The 27,342-nt window shown below is 35.2% G+C and overlaps 1 protein-coding gene across 2 annotated transcripts in view; it reads right to left on the bottom strand.

The window, feature by feature from the left end:
* Positions 1-27,342, bottom strand: part of cdkal1 (CDK5 regulatory subunit associated protein 1-like 1) — a 417,958-nt gene that overhangs the window by 89,476 nt on the left and 301,140 nt on the right. For both annotated transcript variants that reach the window (XM_015357729.2, XM_015357728.2), the window contains exon 12: positions 20,666-20,728. In XM_015357729.2, the coding sequence (XP_015213215.1) occupies positions 20,666-20,728 (63 nt within the window). The remainder of the gene's footprint in view (positions 1-20,665; positions 20,729-27,342) is intronic.

Here is a 27,342-nt window from a genome sequence, read left to right as displayed (position 1 = left end):
AGTTGTAGCAAGTGCTATTTTTTCTTACAAATCATTGTTATCAGTTATATCTCTTAAGATGCACATACAGATATGTAAACATATAAATTATACATTATTCACTGTCACATTGTGCCGAGCTTCATGAAAAAGGCACAGATTTCTAGGAGATCAGTCATTTTAGTATCACGGGGTTCACTGAATTGATCAAAACAGTAGCAGATCAGGGCACGCATCCATTAAATATTAAAATATATTTTCTATATTAAAAGAGACTGAGTTTAACAATGTACACCTTTCAAACACATTTAATAATTTCCTAATTTACTTCTATATGATTTCATTGTGACATTTAGTTCACATTAATTAAAGGAATGGTATGAAAAGATCTTTTAAAGAATAAACATGGAAAAAAGTTCACCTTTTGAAAGAAGAGTAGATTCAAAATCTAACGAAATCGTTTGAACCTGCAAGAATAATCATTTTAAAAATAAGGTATTTATTATGTAGAAAAAAACTATTGCAGGCTACACTTCACCACTTCTGTTTTCTTTGCACAAACTATAAAACAGGCAAATAACTGTATAAATCTAGGCAATAAAAACATTAAACATGTCATCTCACTGTAAGGGCACATTTTTCCCCACTCTCAACAACAGAGACAGAATTCTAGTGTTTTCTTAAGACAGCCCCCGATCACTGATATGTGTTTTTAAATAAAACAAAATCAGATGCCACACTGTTCAGACAGCAAGACATTATAATTTTACTTTCTTCTTGACATACAATCCAGATTAATGAAAATAAGTAACTGAGGACAATTTATTGCAGACATCAAAGAGATGTTAAAAATCTAAACATAAATAAGGATTATAGACAGCCTTCACATAGATCGAGAAATAAAACTGACCTGTTGTTCGCAAGCATTCTGGAAGAACATGACATTTGGAATCAAATGTCAGACTGCCTTTTGTCCACAAAAATATAGTGGCAGCACATGATATCAGATGTGAATAAATATAAGTGTCTGCATTACAGACACTCTGAGCTATCATCTCTGCCCTGGGGATAAGATGGAAAAGATGTCTATGCTCTTTCTTTAGTAACTTGCAAATGTATACTCGCCATTGTTAAATACATCTCAAAGCACTGAAAATCATTATGTTTTTGAATGGAATGGTTCCTAATTACAGTAGGAGCCATTCAATTATTAAAATAAGATCTTCGGAACTTTAGTCACCCAATAAAGCCACTGCACCATTATCATTGAATGTATCTTGTGTGCCTAAGATGGCAGTAAAGAGGAAAATGGTTTTGATCAATTGTTTGTCATTACAGTGCACATATCCAGGAGTCCACAATGCAGGCAGTATAGGAACTGCAGCATTTCTGAATCAACATTTAGCTGAATTCCTCAGTATTGTCAGTATTCCCTTTGTTGGTTACAACTAAGTTCAAAGCACCCATTTTAATATCATTTGCATTAACATTTTTAACACCAATACATTTGCAGAAATATAGAAATATTCTCCTGTCTAAAATGAGGGTGATAAAACATTATAAGTTAAAACAAATATGGTTTTAGGATCAGGCTAAAGGATCTGAGTATTCTCCAATTCCACTCTTAGCTTCATTAGGGATGTTTTTACTCTTGATTACCTAATATCTCGATAACTCTGAATAAATAACTGTCCACCCGTCCACTCTCCAATTACACTCAAGCTGCTTTTATGAGCAGCCAAGTAGAGATGTGTAGTGATACCTTAAATATATTCATTTACCAAGAATGGTAAATAAATAACTTTTGTTAGGGGCTTTTACTGCTATTGAACCACAATCAGACTCCTTGTTTATTATAGTAGTACAGCTTTGTATCACTGTGTTAATCATTCTTTTTTTATAAAATACTGAATGCTTCAATAACAAAGAATCTCAAGACCTACACTGGAATCAAAACATCTTAGCTATTTCATATCACTTTTCTATATTCCAACTACCTTCCAATTTTTACTTTTTATGCTTGTTCTGCAGAATTATTTTTTCTAGTATACAGATTAACATCTATAATCTTTAATTTAATGCTGCATATGTTATTCCACATGAATTTATCTACATGTATTTATGACATACTACTACAACCAATCATAATGATGTGTGTACGTCAAGGATTACAGCAATGCTAATCCTGTTCCAGCTCTCATATTTTGTTTGCAAAGACTCCCATAAAAACTTCCATAAAATGAGAACACTTATTGTACTATACAGGTGTAAATGGTGGCACCAGCAGGTGTCTGAGATTCACTGTTTTAGAGTTAGCCACATAGTTCATCTTATATTGATCAAAAATATACCCCTGTAGAATGTGTTTTCATTGATGTTTCCATGTTATAAAATAACTATAGATACATATCATGTTAATGTAAGTCAGCCACACTTTTAAAAAATAAATAGCCAGTGAAAAATAAAAAAGGCATGTGGTTTCAGAGATTGGGCCTATATTGATCTCTACACAATCACACATGCTTACACTGTCTCAAAACTGATCTGTAAGCAGTTAAGGGAATGAGAAGGATTCTTCATGCCATTTCCTTATAAATTACAGGCAGTATCAGGATTCCATTTGATTGTATTTCTACAAAACCTGATTAAAGACACCAGATCTAGGCTAACCTTTGCTCACCTCGAATATAGCAGAGCAGACATCCCCCCAGAGGAATACATTCAATGTCTAATTGGTTTGCTTTCTCTATCCACCTCCTCATTTTCATTTACATCCAAAGTGATAATGTATTCATAAAAATCACACCATGGCCTAACCAGTATCTGACATGGTAATGAGCAAGAGTCTGCTTAACCAGTTAAGAGTATTGTAATGTACATGCTGTGATTTCTATTCCTCTACATCCCTCGCCCTGCATTGCCTATACAGATTTAGGGTCAATTCAAATACTGAAACACAGGCTTTTTCTTAATAATGTAGTAGGGGTGTGACTCACAGCTGAAGACACCTCTTGATCTAGGTGGTAAATTTGGCTTGAAGAAGAAAAAGTCATGCACATTCCAAGACAAACAAAGACTTCATTCATCCTTAACTACGAGTTCAAGGGGGTAGGAATAACACTACCTAAAAACACAGGGTATCTTAAAGGCATGGAGAACCATGACATCACTACTTTCGTATGCCGACTTCTATCCCAGAGGATTTCTCTCAGTGTTTTTTGGCAAGTGCCAGAGCAACATATTAATAGAAAATTCCTAGCTCCAAAAACATGCCAAGTAAACCTTGGATGACCTCTTTTGTGTTCCTTACTTGTCTCCAAGCAGTGCAACCTGCTGAATAAACTGCATTTTCTATCTGCAGCACAATGAAATATTAAAACATTTTTAGAGTTTATACACATAGAATCAATAAGTGGCATTTGTTTAGATTTTAGATTTTGTTTTCTTATAAAAAAAAACTAAAATGGTCCATAATGGAAAAAAAAATAAGCACTGTAGTCGGATCGAGAGATTTATGCTTACTCGATGTCTTGCTTTAAAATGAGCAATTCTGGCAAACTTAATCTCCCCAGGTGTTTGTACCTAGCAATGTCACCTTTCAACAGGAGCAGAAACCTCCAATAATGCTGAAAATATAAGATAATTAAGACCTATATGTTTACTAATTCTTCTTATTACCACACTGTCTGCTAAATGCTTCTGATTCAGAAATAGTTGTGAAACATGAACTAGAGGACACAAATGAAAACGCCAGAGAAGAACATTTAAAACTAAGAACCGGAGGCACTGTATTACACAAAGAGTTGTAGGAGAATGCATACAGAAACAGACGCAGAAACACCGGCTGCCTTCAAGAAATGGTGAGATGAGATCTATTCATCTGGTACTTACTGAAAAGGAAACCCAATGAGCTAGATGGACCAAATAGACCCCTTCTGTTTGCCACTATTCTAGTATTCTAATCATTTTCTACAAGTACCTTTGGATAACAGGACTGACATAATAATAATGTAGACATTTTTGAAAAAGACAGATCAGGTATATAGACAGGGATATGAAAATAATAAACAGGCTTTTATTTTCCATTGCTAAGTCACCAAATATATTAGCAGTAGTAATATCCACGTTTGACTGATTTTGGCAAGAATGGTGGTTGTGTCTGCTAATCACAATTGGCACATCACTCTAAATTGTCATAGAAAAAATGCTTCAGCATACATTTTAAAATTGGGTCAGTTAAAATCTGTGATTTAACAGCCTGTTACAAAGCTAATATCAAGTTAAATGCATTTTGGGGACCAACAGAGCAGCTTCACTTTAGTGCCTTTCAAAGCACTATGAAAGTACGTCAATTATTTTTGCTTCACAGTCAAGCAGTTTATATTTCTGATCATAAAATTGCAAAGTAAAAGTACTAAGTACATTTTATTTTTGGGCATATCCATGCATATATTTGATCATATTAGGTAAAAAACATACATTGTATTCTATGTAGTAAGTTCAAGTCACAATATTTATTGGAGCGCAGTTAAGTGTAAAAGTCAGTATTTGGCGATATATTTATTTCAGGCAATAACTGCAAAAAGTCTGCAACTCTAAGCTCACCAAACTCTTCGTGTACTCATTCAAGATACTTTGCCACTGTCAAGTTACATTTGCTCCTGTTCTGGGGTTTAATTTAATTTAACTTTAACCTTTCCAACAGTTTGTTAAGTTTAAAACTTGTTCTGGCCCATATTTGTAATTCCAAGTATATTCTAAAGCATGATAATATCTTATCAGGGGTATGACCTTCTCTCAAACTGACTCATTAAGCATGTCACAGAAGTGATGCCAACTGTTGAACCTTAGGCAGTGTAGAATTCTCCTGCGGCCCATCTTTTAAGCATAGTGGAGTTCATCACTGTTTAAGAAGTTGTGCTGTGTATACTTTGAGTTAACAAGCAACTGTGATAGAATCCCAGAATGTGTACAGTAGAGCTGCACCTATCAAAGACCCAGAACTAAATTACAATATAAGAAGTGGGTGTTTGCTACAGTGAGTTTCCAACTCCATTACATTACATACTGTAGATACAGGCAATGATGATGTTGCAAGCCATACAACAGAAATGATTAAATTAGATTCGACTTGAACAATAACCAAGAGTTACATCAAAAAAGTGTATATTGTGTTCACTATTTGAATTCAAGCATAACCATTTTTAAAACAAACACAAATAAACTGATATGTAATTTGTTAATACAGCAAGAGCCAACTGATCAGAAACTGTTTTAACTGACATCTCTCATTTTTAGTAGTTGCAAGGGATAAAAACTGATCCCTTTAAAAATAATTTTGGGGATCTCAAAATGGATTAGCTGTCTTTGAGAACTGAACTGAAGTCAATTAAGGAGTCTATACTTTTGGGTAAATCTGCATAATGGAATGACTGGCAAGCTTCAATGGCAGTGTTCAATTAGCTCAGTTTTCTGCAGCTGCACATACAATGTTCTATTAGTACCTGCCCACAGTGGTTTTCAAGTTAACAGGCCACCTACAATCCCAAGCTATTGAGACAGAGAGCCAAAAGCAAGAAGCAAGGCAGGTTAGAACAATATGCAACTCAAATGTACACAAAATAGTCTCAGATCATGGAGTGATGTTTAATCAGCACGCCTTTAATCAGTGGAGTGGGAGCTTTCTGAAAAGGGGTAATTTAAGTAAATTTACTCTCTGTTTAACTTCCTCTTTTTTATCCTTGAGAGGGATATGTAAATCTGGGCCTTTCAAGTTTTCTAAGAAACAAAACATATACAGCAAATATGAATGAAAAGATTAAAGCAGTAGAGATAAAGTAAAGCAATTTGGACCCCATTTTTCTGCTCATCTCTGTTGTCCCATGTACTAATGGTAAACGAAAGAGTGATATCGCTCGGTTACTGATATGTACAGATCTTAAATTCACTCATCGTAACAAAATATAGACCCCTCTGTGAATATACAATCTAAATGTTTCAGCTGGAGCATGAATTTATAATCCTCAAAAAAATAAACAAAAAGGAGATCCTAGCTTTTAAGGAACAATTCAACAATGAAGGTTTTAAATAATTTTATGCTGCACAGAACAGGGCATGAATTACAATAATAAATCTGAAAGTAAATACATAAAAATGAGTTAGGTGTGAATAAAATGTAAATCTTCTAATCCCGTTTAATTTTAAATGCAATTAATCTACTATTACATTAATTAGTATAAACACAGAAAGAAGCTAATTACTAAAAGACTGGATTTGCTAGATGTTTATTTCCTATATCGAAGGGAAGGAACATATGATTTTAAATTTTCATCTTAAATGAGACTGGCAAAATAATTTTAAAGAAAAAATGTTTTTAAAATATTTTAAAACATTAACTCAACTACATCATCTGCTAAACAATACTGTATATAGAAAGCTGTCTGAACACGTTTTTGAGATAAATAATTTTAACAAATTATTATTGAAAACACAACTGAGAATGAAGCAACTTGTTTTAAAAATTAAAACAATACATTTCAGGCTTCATAATTAGACATACAGTATAATACAGTAACAAGATCTGTTCAAATAGAAACAGTTTACGAAGTTAGAGGTCAGTTTTCTTTAAATTTTTTTTTTTTTTAGACTCAGTGTTTCCTGATTGAGTGTTTGAGATTATGGAAGAGTTTTTCTGTAATGAACAGCTGTGAACCCGTCACGGTAATATCTGTCCCTCTGTTGAGTCACTGAATTCCAGGGATATTGTAATAAATGAGCAACTTCAAATGATTACTAAGGCTTGTTAGATGTCTGTTCAGAGACCAAATGTAGAAAGAATCTGGCATCAGCCATCCAGAAAGGCTTTGTCACAAGCATTTGGCCCCCGTCTGCAAGCAAAATTCTGAAAACCTGCCACAAAGCCTTTACTTCAATGTGCATTTCTGGGCACTCCCTGCCATGTATTTCATAATAACTGGTTTCCAGCCAGTTACATTTAAAGTAATCTTAAGCTACTGGAGCACACTGACAATGAGGATTCCAGACTGAAAATTTCAGAATTTTTAGAACAAACTGGTTAAAATCATCACAAGTTACAGATCATGTCGTTCCTACTTGCAGTACATTTTAGAATAAAACACTTCAGACACTTGACAAGATCAGAATCAGATCACTTACAGGTTGAGCATCATCAACAATGTGAGTCTAGAAAGAAAATGATCTTTTAGATCAGTTTATGCTATTTTGTGAATACATGTGTTACATAGTTCCAAGTGAGTTTCAAAGATGACAGTTTAATTATGTGCATGTAAATTTACTCCAAGGAATTTCCAAAAATCCTAGACAGTGTACTGTATGTTACAGTCCATTATTTCTAAGTGATTTTCCTTATCACTGAACAAAAGACTGAGAAAACCATTACTCAAAATACCTAAACACAAAGGTGCACAATCCATGAGATTTCCCTGATGCACTGTGAGTCACATATCCCCTACCTCGGCCAATCCTGTAGAATCTGATGTTTCTGTGCTGCCTTCTGGGAGCTCCTGACTTCAGCAAGGTTGTGGCGTAGCATAGATTTAAACAAGTAGTATGCAGGCTGTTTATCAGATCCTGGTGAACCTCTCTGGAGTTCAAGATGCCCAGTTTTTATTTTCCACTGAACAAAACAATTATCACAACACTCTTAGTATATATAAGTATGTGTAACTTCAGTATAATGTCTCAATCCACAGAAATACAACAGCATCTTGTAGCGCAGAAATGGCCTATCTAAGGGGGCTTCTTCTGTGGTCTTTGGCATGCTTGAATATATGAACCAAACCCTGGTCCTAAAACACATCATTGTGGAGACTGTTCAGTGTTCTTTTCATTTTGATTGATGGGTCTTGTTCTACACCATCTGGCTACAGAGAGATCACATTAATCATATCCTGAACTAAGAAAGAAGGTGTAGGCTGAGCTGTTTAATATGCATCTGTATACAATATTGCCTATTGGCACCTCATCCCTTCATTCCCTCCAAACCCAATAAGAGACTGCCACAGTCAAGACAGCAGAGTATACGTATCTGATCTGTAGAAATGCAAATGATGCTGCACATCAGAAATAGTTGTCTTGCACAAAAGTGGGTAAATTTGAAGCAATTATGTTTTTCAGTTGCTCTTCCAACCATAGTACTGTTCAATAAGGTTTAAATGGTGAAACTGTTTTGCTGAATAATAAATTGAGCCTTCTAGCCTGGCAGAATATTTAAGTTAGACAATACATGCACTGACTACTGATTGCAGAAATTTAGAAAAAAGCTGAGAAAAAAAACATTAAAATTTAAATTCCATAATGGAGGAAGGATTCTTCTTACCAGAATGTTTGTAATTATTCTTCACTGTGTGTAGTAGGAGAGTGTAATTACTTCATTCAGTGTGCAGGATATTAGCATAGCTGAGAGAGCAATTTATTTGTAACTGCGGCTGACATGTCTGTGTATTATTGCAAAGATGAGTTATTTCTGCTACATCTGGCATCTACACTCCATCTAGGTTTGCCCAAGGCCTGAGCATTTCTATAATATGCTAATTCATTTTTAATGTTTTTTTCGTTCCTTTCATTTGTGCACACAAGGTGCTAAAAACATCTTTCCTGTAAACAAAAGTAATTGTTCCAAAGGCATTTAATTCTGTTACATAAAGAAGGAATCAATCATTTATAAAATAACTCCTTTTATCAAGGATTTTAAATTTTCAGAGCAAACTTTAGACGATTAAGGCATATTTTTATGGGGTTTTGAAATTTAGTAATTCAGATGATTTGTAAGTTTTAGGTCATGCGAAATTGACATGAAAATAAATAGTGTACTGTATCTCAAGTCAAGGCCTTCATCTGAAAAGTAGGAAGAGGACATCACAAATAATAAACATACTAAGCAATAAATTCATAAAGTGTGAATTATGCAAGCCTAGCTAACTAACTTTACTGTAACTAATATTAGTGGGAAAGGATACACATTCCACTTGCAAGCTGTTCTAAATGTAAAGATTTAATTGAATGCCATTTGCAGACAGAGGCATTGAAGTCTTTCAGCCAGATCTCAACAGATTACAGAAGCTAAGTAAGACTAGGCCTGGTCAATACTGGAGTGAGAGACCTCCAAGGAAAAATAGCTTGCTAATGCAATCAGTGTCAGGGGACCAGTTAAATTCCACCTTTCCCTCTGGACCAGAAGTTCACCATTCCCCACTATGGTGAATGAGGACACTGTACTAAAAGAAATGTCAAATCTTAGGATGAGACAATAAACTCAGCTCCTGACTACTTGGTCATTAAAGATCCCATTGCAGGAAGAGCAGTGCTATTAACCCCAGTGTCCTGCGTAAATTAAACAGTGGACTAGCATTACAAGGGCTACCTAAAGTTCCTAATTTAATTGGTGAAGCAATTTCTCAGTTCATAATCTGATTTGCTGTGAAGTGGCACCGCTGGCGAATAATGGCTGTTACACAGGTGGGTGTACCACAGCAATGGTGGATGATATAGGCTAATCTCCTGTATGCAAAGCCCTTTGTGATCCTCTGGGATGAAAAGTACATATAATGCAAGCAATTCATTATTGTATATTATTATACAAGTTGAGGGGCAAGATATAAACCAATAAAATTGGTTTTACTGCAAAGCACAAATAAAAAAAAATATCATATCGACAGTTTCTAAAGGGCAAGCAGAAACTTAGGGCTCTTTAACAAAAATGCCTTACAAAACCGAAAATCCCAGTTGATAAAACCAAGGTGTTTGTAGTCTGCTGCAGAGTTGACAAAATATGTTTCTGGCAACAGTAAAGCACTGATGTGTTAACAAGGAATTGTGCCAGCATGTTTCAGATCCTGTATTCTGATCCTGATCCCATATTTTAATCCTGTGTTTTATAACAAAAGAGAGAGCTCTTCTTCTGGTAGAGGGAAAAAAATAATCAGATTTATAGCACAGAGGGGAAGAAAGTGACAAGAAAGCAAAGTTGTGGGCAGTCATAGAGATGGTTTAATATTATATATTATATATATATATTTTCTTGCTCTTTTGTTTCCCAGGAAAGAGCCGTAAATGTTTAAACAAGCCCTCTTAGGTTTGAACGTTTGTTAAAGCTCCGGCTTTCAGATCTCTGTGGACTTTATTACATGGTTCTATAGCCTGAGATAATCTGTGCAGTAAAAAGGATGTGTCACTTGCTATGAATTACAAATTACACAGCAAGGTCTCTCGATTGCTATGGTTTTATTCTGCCTAATGTATCACAAAAGCGGTGCATGGAAATCTCTGATTGATGTTTCTCCTTCTTTACTCAGTACCCTTATTACATGCCAGGTTTTCTTTGTATGTCCGAGTGTGGTTTTGCATTGGCCATCTGCATTGAAGCATTTAGTGCCCACTCGGCATGGGTAACTGGAATAGACCAAGGCATAAGCAGTGGCATAAGGACAGCTAGATGTTGGATGGGGAGCCAAGCTGAAGAACTTGTCTCTCTCATTAAAGAGGACAGCAGCTGATGAGGCAAGGACGAATAAAGCCAAGTCCCACCTAGTTTACAGAAAACTCAAGGACATCTTCATCAGCAGGAGATCCGGAGCTCTAGTCACATGGGGGAAATGTGAAAATATACTGTACATATGCAAAGCATCAAGAATTTCTTTCAGTGTTTAAAACTTAAGGGAGGTTTTCTCATTTAAAAAAGGTAATGTGAACACTATTCACAACATGTCACTATTAAGCACTGTAACTGTGGCAGATAAGTTGATACTGTAGATACTCTTCTGCAATATTTTAAGAGTCAAGCAATTCTAAAATCCAATTTCTTAGTTGCTTCAAAGTGTCAAAATTACAATTTACAATTTTTGGTAGTCATATCTATCATCAGAAAGCTACATATTCTTTGTCAGGGTAGCGGAAACCTGAAGTCTACCCCCAAAACACAAGGTGCTACTTAGTACTACAGCAACCTAAAAAGGATGCCAGTTAATCTCAGGATACACACAAACACAGAGTTACCAAATCATCTTGCCTTTGGAAGGTTTGATGAAACTGGAGCACCTCATAAAAACCCATGAAAACAAGAGGAGAATATGAAATGTTTATACCGAAGTTACCCCAAACTGGGACTGAACCCAAAACCCAAAAGCTGTGAGGTAGCAGTGCTAGCTACCACTCCGCTGTGACATCTTCTTGCACAGTTCTCCTCCATTCAAACTGTACTATAATATTGAAAAGTTTCTGATATGAAAGAATAATGATTGATGGGTTAAGATCACAAGAACAGGGTATAAACATTATAAAATTATAATTTATAATATATAAAAGCTTGCTGAAAATAAAACTTTAAAAATAATTTCTGGTGCCTTAGAACTATGACAGTTGATTGTATACAGAATGAGAACATTGGAATTTAATTATTTGGAAGTGCATTTCAGTGTCCTTTAGTTAACTGGAAAAAGTGCTTGATTATTTATCTACAATTCTATTTTTTGCACTGTTTTTCAGCAGCTAAAAGCTGGTAACAAGAAACATTAAAAAGTCTAAGCATTTGTTCCCAACTGTTGTTTGTTTTTTTATGTACTACAAAATGTATGTTTGTTGTGATAGATTTGTATTTGTTATTTCAAGGAACTGAAAACACATAAAAAACATAAAACATAAAACACAAAAATAACCCACAACTTGGTCTCCTTATATCAGTATATATATCAGTAGTATTCTTATAAACATATAGTAAAGAAGGGGACAAACACTGTGACAATGCAAAACAATAAAAGATACACATCTACAATTTTTAACATTAAATTGCAAATGTATTGAAAATCATTTGCACACTCAGTTATTTTATGTTAAATTCTATTAAAACGAGAACAGGGAAAGAAACCTGCATTTTATAGGAACAGTTTTAAAGAAATGTATATGCTTTTTAAATGCAGTTCAATTATTAATCTTTCTGAAGTAATCTACACAATGATGATTTTATGTCCATATAAAACAGCATATGCAATCATAATTGCGTACTTGGAAAGTATACACTCCCAATCAAGCTTTATACAGGAAACAATAATACAAAGATAATACCTAGAATTATGTTACTAGCGTAATTTTCAATTAACAAAATGTGTACCAATCAACAGAAGCATTTCATCTTTTCAATCATTTAATGTGATTAAAAGAAAATAGAAAAAAAATAGAAAGAAATCTCCATTTGGGAACACTCTTTTTACTACTGTTATGATTTTAGTGTCTGCCAACAGATGCAATTTGATATCCAGGAACATTTATCACTGCAAATTCTGATCTTTCAAGCCTCTGTCTAAATTAAACCAAATTATAAAGTGAAAGTAACATATTCATAGCATGATTTGGTTTGATTTGTACAGCAGGAAGCAGATTTACTCTATTCCAACCAGAAATGAGAGACATGATACATAACTAAGGCTTCAATTTGCAATGATTGAAAAAGCCTTTGTTTCAATAAAATACCAATTTGAAGTCCCCAACTATCAAACAACATAGTGCACGATTATGACACACATGCCAGAATGAGAGAGAAGAAAAGTTTGTACCTTTCCCTTGAAATACAGTATATACTGTCAAGAAATCTGCCATTGGTCTATATATAAGTCCCATACATATATTACAAAACATAGTGTAATAAAATGGAGGACTGGTGGAACTGTCACAACAACTTCACAGGCAACCCAGAAGAGTTAATTAGGTTCACTGCCCAAAGTGAAACCCCTGCAGTGGTCAGCTAATTTTGTTACTACTTTGTCAAAGCTGAGTTATGACATAGTCCATACTCAGTTCAGTGAAGTCTACACTACAGAATTTAGCCCGCACTCAGAGTTCTTATTTCTAAAAGAGAAGAACTGGTGAACACGATTAAACTGAAATCAAAGAGTTACCAAAACTAACACTGAAAAGGCACTTTATTAACAATAATTAAACATAGACTAAGAGGAGAAAATGGTTTTATTGAGTCACCTTTTCACACCTCCAGTACTGCTTTTGAAAAGCAAACATGTTAACTGGAACAGGAACTGTCCTTGGGAAACTGTTAATCAAGTGCTATCAAAATCTAAATCCCCAGCAGTGCATGCAAACACAATGATGGAACTGAATCTTCTCCGTCTCTTGCATTTGTCTCATGAAAAGGTTATAACAAGCTCTTGGATGAGAATAACCTATTATTGAATGAAAAAAATCCATCACCTCTGAAATATCAAATGCAGCATTGAAATGCATTAGTAATCAGACTCATGCTTGGGTGTTTGAATTTCAGCCAGCAGGTAATCAATTGGAGACCTAGAGGCTCAGGTGAGACTTATTAATGGTTGAATAGCTCCTGTTAGTAGCCTGATTAGTTCAGAGCAGATTTAGTGGAGACCTGATTGCTTACATGAGATCGTTGGCACAGCTAAACAATGTGCTGCTGCCTCCAAAATGGTATCCCCCCAAGCAACATCAACAAAATAGGATTTACAATGATTCATGCATATTTGTATACCAGGTTTAATAAGACATATTGGAGCTGCTTCTCAGTGATAAGCTTACCTAGAGATATGTCCTAAAAAAAACAGTTACATATAATTATTTTAAAAATGCAATTTAACACAGTAGTTGTCAAAAGTTTTTTTGACCAAGTGTACAATTTGCCCTTGATTCCCTGAATGTAAGAACAAAACTTTAAAGGTTTTGTTTTAGGAAGAGACAAATGCTAAAATATAGCTAGAGGAATTCAAAATCATGCTCTTTCAGCTAGATAAATACTAGATTAAAATACTTAATTTAATTTTGGATTTAGCACATGTTGGCATTATGAACAAGCAATCTCACAGGCCAGTTTTGTTCTGACGATTATTTTGAGGAACATTTTATACTGCAAGATTTAATATATTACTGCTGTGTCTTTGAAAGCATATAAAGCTCAGTTTTACATCATATTAGAAATAAGAGATTACATGTGTTTATTTCATGATTCCAATGTCTGAATACAACTAACACCTTCCTGCAAGTTCAATTCCTCCCCTAAAAGACATGACTGATGTTGTTTTTTAGCTATATGCAAAAAGAAAGACATAAGTAAAGGAAATCATGTCACCAGTTAATAATAATCGCAGTTCCCAGTCATCACAAAGACTCAAAGCACTTTACACACAGAAAGTGAGAAACTGCCGCATCACTTAAATTAAGGGGGCAGTTTGGGGGGGCCAGACTCCCCAGGGTGTATTTTAGCCAGGACATTTGGGTTTAAACCCTTAGGCTTTTGCAAAAATGTATTGGAATCTTTAACGATCAGTCAGTCAGGAGTTCAGTTTAATGCCTCATTCAAAGGAAGGCACCGCCAAATTCACAGTGTCCCCTCTCTGCATATAAGGACACTGATTTTGAAATTCTGGCACAGAGGGAAGAGTGCCACCTACTGTACTGATTCTCCATGGCTGTCCTATTTGTTTTGGGATGTCTCCTGTCTGTGTCCAGTTCAGGCCCATGAAACCTTCAGGACATTCTCAAGGACTGAATCTGCTATCTTGATGCAACTCTTTAACTCCATAAATTATTTCTCCATTTGGATCTGAACGTGTGTGGGAGGAATTTGTGCCAAGAACAGTTTACGCCTGTATTCAGTGAATTTCTATTAATTAGACAAAATGAAGTAGGTTGGAAAAAAGACACGTTTCCAAGGAATAAAAGAACTGAAAGGAAGTGGGGGTTGAAACAAAGAAAAACAAATAAATGAAAACATATTCAAAGTATATTAGAACATTCAGAATGCAGGAGAAAAAATGACTATGTTTTGCAGACAATTTTCTCCTTCTGTCCTCCTCCTGTCAATTATTTTAGACATTCTTTGCTTGCACCTGGTGCTCTTGTTAAATGATGACACTAATCTTGGCCTTTCACAGCAACAGGAATGGATCAAGTTGTCTGACCTCACTATGGCTAAAAGAATGTTGGCACGTAATTGTGAATCTCTGCATTCGTTTCCCTGGCATCACTAGATCTAGGCTTTTCCTGACATTATTTATATATGTAGATTTCTACCACCACATCCATGATGCGGGTGGGAGGATGGGTGGAGGCAGAGTGCTGCTGCTGATCAGGCCTTTACTGCTACTTGTCGTCTACTTTTTTCACTTGTATGATTTCAAAATTTCAATTCTGGGATCCTCTGATGAGAAACCTGGAGAGGCGTAACAATAATGGGGATGGGAGGTTTTTTGTGTGCTGAGGAAAATGTTTTCATACTGTATTTGTCATGTTCACTTTCTTCCATGAAGCATGTAAAATTACAAATCCCCTTTCACAGAAAAGAAAGCAAGAGAAACTATTGAGTTTTGGCTTATCTGTGTAATTTAATATTTCAGTGTGTCACTGTGCTGTTATCAACACAATTTAACAAGTAGCATCCTTAGTTCACCAGTATTGATCAGAATTTCTCCTGACATTTACAATATTAGGGCAAGTAAAAACTGACATGGTACAGTATGTGTGTGCATAAGACTATCCAATATATTAGTCTTATGAGATGAGATAATGGAAGTTATCTAAGAACAAACCTAGTATCTTCACAGAAACTATGCTCATAGAGTGAAATGTTTCACTATCTTCTTACATCAAAGACTACTAATACATTTACTTTTTGCTTTTCTAGAGTCTATATTTTAAAGTCCTAACATATTAGGTTAAATTAAATTATAGCATTGAACAATAATAGTAATCACACTAAGAACAGCTTAAATTACTGTTATGAAATGTATGCTTAATGTGCATCCAATGCATACCAACAAGATCAGGGAACAAAGAGTAGAAAAAAAAAACCCTAAATGATATCAATATTCACTCCTAAATAATTATTAAAAGTAGAAGGTATTCAACCTAACAAATGAATAAAGACAGATTATTTAATGAGTGCTTATTTATTATTCCTCATGCCACATTTTAGGCAGTGTTCATCAAGTCTTGTGATAATTAAAGGCTCCCCAGTTTTCTACTTAGCAGAACAGACCTCCCTTAACTCAGTTAGCTCTATTGATATCATCGAGCTGCGTGCTGAAAGGACGCCCGGGTGTCATTAGAGCACTCAGGAGACGTTCTAGAATAAGCCTAGTCTGATTAGAAGCCATGAAACCATGGAATTCACTGCTTTGATTCTGATCCTGTATTTATTCTCACAGTTGGACATCATTTTTAAGCAGTGTTGTTTAATTTAATGCTGTTTTTCTTTAACGCTGTCTATTTAAATATACTGAGAGTTTTGATTATCTAAGCATATCTTTTAGTTGCAGAGAACTTCTTTAGAGCTAAGGAGTACTGACAGAAATATTTGTTCTAAGTGGCTTAAATTCATTTTTTGTTCTTTTGAGAACATTACAATTTCAATATTTCAGTGTGCAAAAATATATTATTAATGACTACCACACAAAAGTTAATAAAACAATAGATACCTGAGATTATGGGATTCTACTCTTCCTGCTCTTATGTCAACTTGCTGATTAGTAAATAAAAAACTCTGCTGATTATTTAACAGAAAATAATTTATCCCAAGATTTAAAGCACTATTATAACATCTGCTATCGGACATCTTATATTACCAATGAAAATTAACCAGAAAATTCCCATAAATGAAGATGATTCAAACCATAGCTCATCTTAAAAAAGGGCAGAATTTGTAAAGAGCATGAAACAGACAACCCAAGCACATTAAGAAGAGCTAAATCAATACTAATGCTTAAATTTGCTTCAAAGTAAAAACAAAGTCTTAACACTTACAGTTACAATCCATGACATAAGCTAAGTTAATCACCAGAGGCGTTTCTAACTCTGTTATTACCATACACTTCACCACACATCAGGTGGCATGGGTAGAGAAAGGACAGTAAAGATCTTCTGGATTTTTAAGTGCCCCTTTAAGTTTACATTTCAATATTGAAACAGCACGGGTAAAATACTTTTATTTTAGAACTGCACATCTCATATTAACAACTATAGTCAAAAAATAGTCATCCTTGCTCAGTTGTTGCATAATCTCTGACAAGCAGAAGAATTGATTAAAGTCAGCCTTGTAACGACCAAGTAAGACTTCATAGATTTAAATCACCCTGAGTTAACTCAGCGAAGTACTTTTCAAGGCAATCTATGAATGAACTCTTTCTGTTGTGTGGGCAAAACAATATTTTTCTGGTTATAATACCTTTTTAAAGAGCTTCATTCCATTTTGGGGCAATTCAATTTGCACTGATTACACCACAAAACAGTAATTAGTTCAAAAGATGTAGGAATACTATGAAATTGTCGAACAGACTGAATTGGGGAACAACTCACTAGAATGACAATAGATTTTTATAGGGTGAAAATGGATCCAATAGTGTTCACCAGTGCTAAAATTTAATAATGTAATTAAAATGAGCTAAGGTGATCATCATAAAATAAAAACCAAAAATAATTTTGGATAATTTATACTCTGTTTAAACCCTGGCATGATAACACAAAAAAGAAAATAATGATTTAATTTTGGTCACATATATTAATAAATGTGACACTTCATGTGTATCAGTTTCTTCTTTTCTAACTTAGGATTATTTTTAGTTTTAACAAAGTCAGAATGCAGAACCTTTGCTTAAAGACAAAATCATATGATCTATAACTGACAGTCAATGAAAATATAAAAAGAAGTTCTTCTATTGGTTCAGACCTACTGTATGTTACTGAAAAATGAGCAAAATATCAGACCCACCAAAGTTTGTTTCAAATGATTTAGCTCCAAGTTCCCCACAAGCATGTATTGCATATCATGATGAAAAAATTGGTTTGTCTGTCTACTCTCTATCCCTGAGACAGTATTCTGAAACAAGGAATTTTAGTGGAGTGATGGCTTTGTTTTATTTTAGTTATGTGATGTTCCTTCAATTGTGTGTGTTACGTATTTCTATTTTGAACTGTACATTAGGAATGAAGACACCTGGAAGTCATCTGCACTGTGACATACTGCTCTAACCTCTAAGCGTCAAAAACAAAATGATGCTTTCTATATTACTCCCACTATAGAAAAGAAAGAAGAACGCACACCCAAAGTTGTTGAGGTCCTATCCAGCGAAAATTATTGAAAGCAGTAAGGTTGTCCCCAGTGTTCCGCAACAGTGCTCTTATGGTAAAGGAGGGTCCTCCACACATCATTACAATTCTGTTGCCCCACTGGTTGGGTTGAATAGTAGTATATAAGACTTGAGCAGCAGTCAGTATAAAACTCATCATTGCATCTCCACATATTGTCTTTCAAGGCCAAAATGAAATTAATTGAACAAAGCTCTTCACCACCTTTTCTGGCACCACCTTAAATATTCTCTGGTCACAGACCAGACAAATTTGACGGACTTGGACTACAGATATGACTCTGTCTGTGCATAACAAAGCCCCCGTTTCCCAGATTTCTCTTAACTAGTCTATTTGCTGAAGCAGAGCTTCCGATTCTTTGTACACCTTTCACCGACATGCTGCCTTTATTCACACTGATAGTAGCCAGGTGATCTTCATTACTCAAGCAGGGTGTGGTCATATGTTTAATTGTTTTTGTGTACAGGGGATCCCCAACATAAGTTGGCATTAGGGACCAGAAAGATGTATTGTTAAACATCAGTTAAACAGTGTAGAAAGGTGAACTTTTTCCCATAAAAACAACGAAAATATGCAGGGTTCAGGACTGAAAGAATGTAACTTAAAGTGAGTGGCTTTTCTGATAATAATTAACGGAATACAGTGTATGTTTCACTTTTAGCTAACCAAATACAGTACAGAAGGTCCCTCCCCCAAAAAATTTCTTAGAAAGGGGGATTAATTTCCATCATATAATTAGTTTGACATATGGTAAGTTTGCAACATATAGTTCAGACACATACTGTATACAGTATGTAATGTACCTGAAACCCATAAAAACAAAAATTAGAAATTGATGGCATCACCTTCTCCTTTCAAATTGGCCTTATCGAAACCAACAAAGGCAATCACTGTTTTAGAGCAGAGGGTTTTCCTACATACTGTTCATGCATTTAAAGCAAGTTATCAAACCTTGAGCTGCTGCTTGGATCAGTGAGGAAGCGCATGGCAGTAAAAACTAAACTTTAATGTTGATGCACAATTTTTAAAAAGTGCAAATGTCAAGCTCCACAATTTATTAATGATGTAAGTGAGGAGCAATGTTCTGTATATAGAGGCAACTTTCAATAGGACTGTCTGAATTGCTTTTAAATGGCTATTTAAACAGATTCTTAATCATTCTGGCAATTTTAATTCAGATCAAACACAAAGATCCTGGTGGTATAATGAAATATGGTTCTATTTTTGTTATCCCAATGAACAATCCAACTGAAATAATCAACAAACTTACTGTATCTGCTCATTATTGAAAATGAAAAGAACATACATATGTGCTCATTAAGCAACTGATACAGAACTTGCAGAGACTGTAAGTTTGTGCAATGCATTTGTCACGATTCTAGTCCCCCCTCCTTAAGGGTGATCCAGCCCTTTCACGTGAGACTTTATTCTGTGCACCTGTTTCCTATTCCCAGCCCACCTTAAAAGCCAGGCGCTGACGCTAATCCGGGCTCTGCATCTGATTCCCGTATCGTGCGAATCCGGGACCTGGAAGTGCCTGGTCCCGTTAAGGTTTTAACCTCTGTTCCCGTTCCTGTTCCCTGTCCGCCGGTTCCGACCTGGCCTTCGTGGTTTTAACTTCGTGTTTTGATGGATCTCCTGGTTTTGGACTTTCTTGTGTGTTTTTGGATACTCTAAGGATTACTCTTTGGGATTGTTCGCCTCGGCCACACCTCCCCCGTGCACCAGCGCACCTTGGACACGCCCCCCTGTCTTCAGCCCCGTATTCCTGCATGACGTTTCTCCAGTGTTTCCCCACTTCGTCGGATTGTGTCGTCCGCATAGGGTCCGGAAAGAACTGTTCGTTACAGCATTAAGTCTTCATTGTACACCAGGTTTTAAGGCCAGAGAATTCTTTGGAGTTTCAACTAAATACTATTTTCCACCATCAATGACACTGTCATTTTGTTTTGCTCAATAACTGACAAAGCTATGCAGACCTTTTCTTCTGCCATATCCTTCACTTTGTATTAGTGTTATTTTAATAGAAAACTAAAAACAAAAAAGCCTTTTGTGGAAAACATGTTTTTGTTGAAGTTTCTCTTGTAAAGAGGAGGCAGTTTACCACTTTGTACTGAGCTGTACAAAACACAGCAACAAAGCCAAGCAGCATTAAAAACAGGAATTCAGTACTACTGCTTAACGAAGTTATTTGAATTAATTCCATACATGTATTTCTTTCCTCTTGCACACATAATAAAAGGGATTCAATATACTGTACATAAAATAAGGAACAAATTCAAACAGAACAATTTAAAAGTAATTTCAAAACAAAGCAATAATTCCTGAACAATTTTCTCTGACTACACATATAAACAAAAACATTTTTTTTATTCTGCTGCTATGGGAAAGGATATCACTATAAAGATCCTTGAGAAGCCCTCACTCGGAATGATTAGCAGTGCTTAACTGTAAGGACTCCCAAGCTTTAGTAACCCAGCTTTAGTAATTAAATTTCAGTTGAAAGAATATACATACAGTACTAGCATAAGCAATTGTAATGTCTTACCTTATGATCATAAGGGTTATATGAATGGAACAGTTGAGAGAGTTCTTTTGTCCTTTGCTTTTTCTGTAAAAAACAACAGAATATTAACACATTTTTAAATATGGGTTTGAAACAGTTAGTGAAAAGTCTTTTTCCTCCTTCAAAATTTCCCCTGATATAGACCGCATATTTTCATGATAAAACCAATGTTGCACATATATTTAAGCAAGCCATACAAACATACACTATTCTGATAGTTCAGACACTTTATAAATTAAATAAACATGTAAGTATATGAGTCTTTACAAATTAGGTTTATCTTAAATTATCCAGTGTGGATATCAGTCACCATCACACAAAATGGTATAGATTGTGAAAAAGAAATGCCATGGCTGTTAAGTATAACCTGTTATATATAACCTGCTGATTGAATTAATTATTTTTGAATATATTGTTTCAATGAATAAAAATAAATGAGAGAGATGGACCAGAAACTCCAGTTCTGTGAAACAAGTACTGTACATGGCACATATGTTAGGATTTTAAAACTACAAGATATGCTGCTACCAGAAGTGGATATACAGTACATTGTAGGAACAATACTGCTGACCCATTATCTGTCTGGGAAGTTAAAGCACAAGCCCACAAAATCTAGGACCACAGTGGATCTCGCAGTAGGTGACTGAATTAATTATCAATTAATCTAACAATTAAATAGCTGAAAGGGAACAGATTATATTGTGTAGTGCTTGATTGGTCTGGGTTGTATATATTAGCTAGCTGAGTTTTGGACGCTGCTTATTTATATTTTATTCTTGGATCCCATGCTGATTAAAAAAGTAACTGACAAAAAAAAATGCATTTCATTTAAGACCAATGAGATTTGATATTCTTCAAAGCCACAAAACAAAACTCAAGTCCTACTAATGATTTCCATCAACCCCCTGTGACTGTAATCTTCTCATCATTACTAAACCATTGTTCAGCTATGGCACTTATCCATCACATTTACTGATAATAGCTCCTGATGTGCAGAAATGAATGAAGCACCTGTAGTTACCAACTCTGAAGGCAAAGGTCCTTGGTGGACACCTCTGACTCACTACTCAGATACAGTGATAGATACAGTATACTCAGATACTCAGAAGTTTCACTACACATATTGAACTGGTGCTGGAAAATGGGTATGTTACAGTGCATGAATTTTAAAGACCCAGTTTTATCAACCAGCCCACCAGTCATTTTATCTCAGAGAAGAGAAAGTGAGTTGAAAAGGAGGTTATAGGGGCAGTGCTAAAAATAAAACCTTAAGAGAATGCATTTATTATTCTTCAAATCATATACTGTCATTGTGAAAAAACAGTTCTAGAAATCTGATCAGAAAGATGAACCTCTGTGTGACCTTTCGAGACTCAATATGCCACCCTATTAGACCTGAAACTAGGGAGATTGCCCCAGTTTGAGAAAATCCAACAAAAAATATTGATAACCCAAATAACTACTTCGTATTAGGAAATGCAGCCTCAGCCCCTTTTCAAGGGCACTGCAGACAATGAAGCCCTTGTATGCCTCTTGGACGTGGAAAACCCTGGCAGGTTCTATCTGCCAAATAAATAAAAAACTGTTTTCATTGTGTTTAGAGTTTGTTTCGATCAAAAAAATAAATGGAGTAATATTTATTTTCAGTCTCCTGGACTGCTGTGATCCTACAACCCTCTTTCTCTTTTTGCCAGTGAATGACATAGTCTTTGCCATTACTGCACCTTCTATATTGTGAACATTGATTTTGCTGTTCAAAGGCCTCAGGCTAACAACATCACATGCATTTGGTAAATGCACTGCAGTCAGTGGGGGAATTGGCAACAAATATCCAAAAAGGTTTATTAAGAAGTGGCCATAGGTTCAAAATGCTAATACATGATTTCTAAGGGTTTTAGACAAACAAACAACTTTTAAGACATGCTCCTGATTTTAGTGGGATGATGTTTATGCACAACATTACATTTTAATCTCAGAAATCTTTCTTTTCAAACCCAGATAAAAGATTTTCAATTTAATACAGATGTTTTGATTTCAGAGTATACCACACTGATCATAACTTTTTGTTTTTTTGTAATCATATCCGGTTGTGACTAAAATGAGTAACTACACATTGGTAATAATGTGAAAATGGGGGGCAGCACACTGCTGCAGTGGTTAGCACTGTTGCCTTGCAGTGTTGGGGCCCTGGGATAAGTTCTGGACTTTGGGTGCTATCTGTGTGTGGTTTGTGTAATTCTGGTCTCATGGTGTATACAATCTCTGCACCCTTATACAATGTACATCTGTCAAAGTACCTATGATGAATGAGCACACCTTTCATCTTCCCATTTGCCACATTGTGAGGAGGAGTCAAGGAAGATGAATCAATAGAAATCAGGTTTTAGGCTATTAGAAGCATAAACATTATTTACTATGTAATAGATACTTTTAGTTTAACTGAGAGGACAAATGTTAATTTATCCTAGGTTAAAAAAAACAAAAAACTTTCACAATTTAAAGTAAATCCATCTTAAAGTCCCCAAGTGAAAATGCCATGTACAGTAAAACAGCACAGTACTGCAATAATAATGTTTACGTTTTCTTTTACTCTGTTACTGACTGGCAGTGGCCATCTGTTATACAGCGGAACCCTGGGTAGCACCCAGGAACCCACTGCAGACCCAGACGACAAACCACAAAGTGCTCAAACCGATCTGCAACAAGCATGTGAGTTGTCCATTACTGTTAAACTCCCAAAGCGCTAAATGAGTGCCACTGGGACACAGAAATGGTATACTGAACTCCCTACAGGAAGTCCTTGAGTAATAAGAGTAATAACCAGGCTGGCAGATTTGCTGATGCATTATTTAGTGCAGTAAACAACAGTGTCTTAAGGTTCATTTATAATTTCTCCAGCACTCTTCCATATAGTCTTACGTTGAAGCCTGCATCAAAATGAGGAGAGGGCTGCAGCAGTGATATTATAGATTTTATGCCATTGACAGTATAGGCAGTTTGAAGGCAGCTAATTAATCTTCAGTTTATGCAGTTATGCAAGTTGTAACATTTTTTAAAGCAACAATCATAAAACTACTCAAAATTCAGAAGAGAAGCCCATTTTACATAATTACCTTAAGTATAAAAATAGGGATAAGGATGCACTGTAGTTTAGAATGAAAGGATCTATTTTTCTAAAATACTGAACCACCTAGGAGGAACCTCCCTTTTACTAATTTTTGAATTCCTTGCTTTTTAAATGCCACAGTTCATATTCTGTTACTCCACAGCAGGGAGGACTAGTAACAATCAACCTCTGATCCCTCTACCACACTTGAACTTGGTTGAAACGAATTCCCTTGTAGATACACAGTCAATACTGTCAATTAAACATACAGAAAGCAAGCAGCATATCAGTCAACTGGACAAACCACCATATTGTGAAGTTTAAATTGCCAGAGCCCATGTACCATGCGGAAGAGTAAACTGAAGACTGCATCTTTATCCCTAAGTGGTAAGAGGTGTGTGCTTTTAATATGAAGAGATCAACAATGTATACACAATCGTTAAACAAAGGTTTTCAGTCAAGACCCGACCTCAAGAAAAATGATCAAAACAGCGATGATGGAAATCTCTTAAAGCTTTTTGCACATTATACAGAATGTTTATTTCTACAACTAGCTATTCCAAACCTAATGTTTTTAACAATGTAGAGTTCAATTAAAATGTCAAATTTCTCTCTCTCCATGCTGAGTACTGCTATTTAATGGTTTGCCTCTTCATTTACACAGACGAAAACATAAGACTTCATTCAACTTGTGACTTTCAGGGGAAACAGGGAGATGTAGAGAGCATTTCTACTGTATTATCACAAGAAAAACATTGTCTGGAAATTTTTCAGAAAGCTCTCAGATAGTTTAATGTATTAAGCCTTAAGGGGATTTAAACCAGGAGTGTTAAACCTATGGCCCGTGGGTCAGATAAAGCCCCCAAACTCATGTTTGGCCCGTGTGGCAGGTTTGGTCAGAGCCTTGGTTGGAATTCAACTGATGCATTGTCTAAGCCTGCATAACCCACATACCAAGTAGGTGTGTAGTAGTAACAAAGACCTACACACTCCATGTGGTTCTTCACCTCTATCCAATCAGAGCACCCTGGATATTGTGACAGACCTATTTTGAAAGGGAACTGCCTTTGCACAAAAATGGTGAAGAAATGTACACTGAGATCTATACAATCTTTTTTCTCTAAACTCTTAATTTATATTTTCTTCATGATGTATCATCATGATTACTGATTCTTAGTCTTGTCAGTCCCTCAGTATTGTACCATTCTGCCCACAGAGCAGGATCCAAAAGCATTATGACACTAATCTACTTTTCACCTCCCCACAAATTGTGCTGAATTCGAAGTTAAAAAGTAATGACTGCTAACTGCATTAGAAAGAGTTAAAATGTTGTAAAATCTAACACAAAAACACAAAACTATAATTAGTGGGGAAATATATAAGTGAATGGAAAGCTGACCTCTTAAATTTACACTCCAAGTAGCTGTTGCCAAAGAGAAATAGTTGTACTGTAGAAGTGAATATATTATTGTTTTTATATTGATGATAAGTAGTTCTGCATTCTTATATTCCTTTACCTTGGTCTTTTAGTATTCCAAAAACATTTTTATTACTCAATAAACAGTTTGCAAATTGCTGTTATAAAATAAAATGATATCATTTATGAAATAAGTTTTCAAAGCTTACTTCATATGGGAAACAATACATCTAAGGAAATTATTTAAATATGCAAACAGAAATAAACTAACATTTTATTTTTAAGAGTTAATGTTTTCCTCCCTTCTCACTGTGTGTCAGTTTCTCTGAATTATACCAACATGTTTCCTCTGGATGTATTGTTGTGACTACACAGCAATACACAAACTATACACAAAGATACACAAAGGTGAAATGGGGTTACAAAAGTTACAAGACTGATCAACATGTTTTGTTAATTACAGCACTTGTGCAAGATTCACTCCTTATAAACAGTTTATAATTTATTCAGTTCAGACAGCTAAGACTTTTAATTTTTCCAAAATAATCAGTTCTTTTACTGTAAAAGCAGCTCAGTGCTACATTAGATTAAACATATAATAGCTAAGATTTGACCATTCTATTTCATCCAGTAGAAAAACAACTATTGCAATTAAACACCATGCAGGTCTATGTTTAAGGAGCAGCCTGACACTTATGAAGACACACCCAGTGGTTTTAGATAAGACAATCAACAAAAAAGGTTCAAACACCTTACTTATGGAGAACACTTGCCTTTTAAAAGTATGGCAGAGCAAGAAATTGCAGAACACTCAATTTAACTGGTGACACATTTATAGGAACATGAAGAGGCGCCTACATTATATACACAAAAAATAACTCTTTTCATGTGGTCTATATATTCTTTATACTCAGGTATGCCAGGATTAAAACTTAAAACTGCAGATGTTCATTAGAAAGAAGAACACATATATAACTAGTTATGCTAGAGGTCCAGTTCTACATGAAAAGATAATAAAAGAAAGTTCAAACAAGCAATGTACATGTGCACAAAAAGCATAGCTCTTTTGTAAATTTGTAAAAATTCTTTCCACACATAAATCCCAAATCCAAACAGCTTAAAGTGTGTAATTTAAAAAGAGCACGATCAGAATACATTATTTTACTTGAATTCTATTAAATACACCACACTGAATGCTTTTTTGAGATGTATAAAAATACTGAATATTAAAAAAATTGTGTTTATTGGTTGTTCTACACAGATGAGGCATTTCCATAATGAGTTGAGCTTTCTCAATTAGCTTTAGCCTTGAAAACCTGAAGAAATATCCACTTCAAACTGATGTATAGATGTTGGACAACAGGTTAATAAAACAGGTTTCAGTAAGCCCATCACTACATTACCACAAATAATACTATTCTTTTCTATAAATCCAGTTAATTACTGAAACTTTTAAGGATTTTGCAAAGGTCAGAATTATGAGCAGCACTGTTGAAAAAAGTATAATGCCTGTCAAAATGCTATGAAGAGCTGCACTTTGCATTACCACCTTAATATATCAACGCTAAAACTCTGTCAAATGGGAATAATTATCCAAACTGCAGTCATTGATTTATATAGTTTTAATGCAGATGTTGTCTGTTCCGTCCCCCCCCACACACACTTCCTATATGGCATGGTTCAGTGGAAGCAATTTATTATTGCTGTCCAATTTATCAAGATGCAAACTCATTGTCATTGTGTCAGTGATAAGATGTCATTAACTTACCAAGAAACCAACTTTCATCTCCAATTAGCACCTTGTGTTCTTTTGGCAAACTGAACCTACTACTCTGTTCTAATATACTGAACATCTGCGAATGTAGTTAATGTATAACCTTTATACAAGCTTGAATTATTCCATATTTTTTATTGTGACTGTTGAATAATGCTCCAGTCTGAGGCTTGAGCACGAGCTCCACAAATTATGACCAGCCCATACTGCAAACACATTCTCCCCAGTTTCAAGCAATGACAGGTCTCTATTCATTCATTTGGCTATACAAGCATGTTCCTTCACTTAAAGCCTACATTCCCAAAGCAATACAATTGTAAAAGGGAGCAATGTTTTATTTGTGCTGAATTTAGTGAGAAGGG

Source organism: Lepisosteus oculatus, chromosome 10 (genome assembly GCF_040954835.1).
Source record: "Lepisosteus oculatus isolate fLepOcu1 chromosome 10, fLepOcu1.hap2, whole genome shotgun sequence".
Taxonomy (NCBI): Eukaryota; Metazoa; Chordata; class Actinopteri; order Semionotiformes; family Lepisosteidae; genus Lepisosteus; species Lepisosteus oculatus.
The sequence above is the reverse complement of the archived record's forward strand: the minus strand, read 5'-3'. Positions and strand labels throughout refer to the sequence as shown.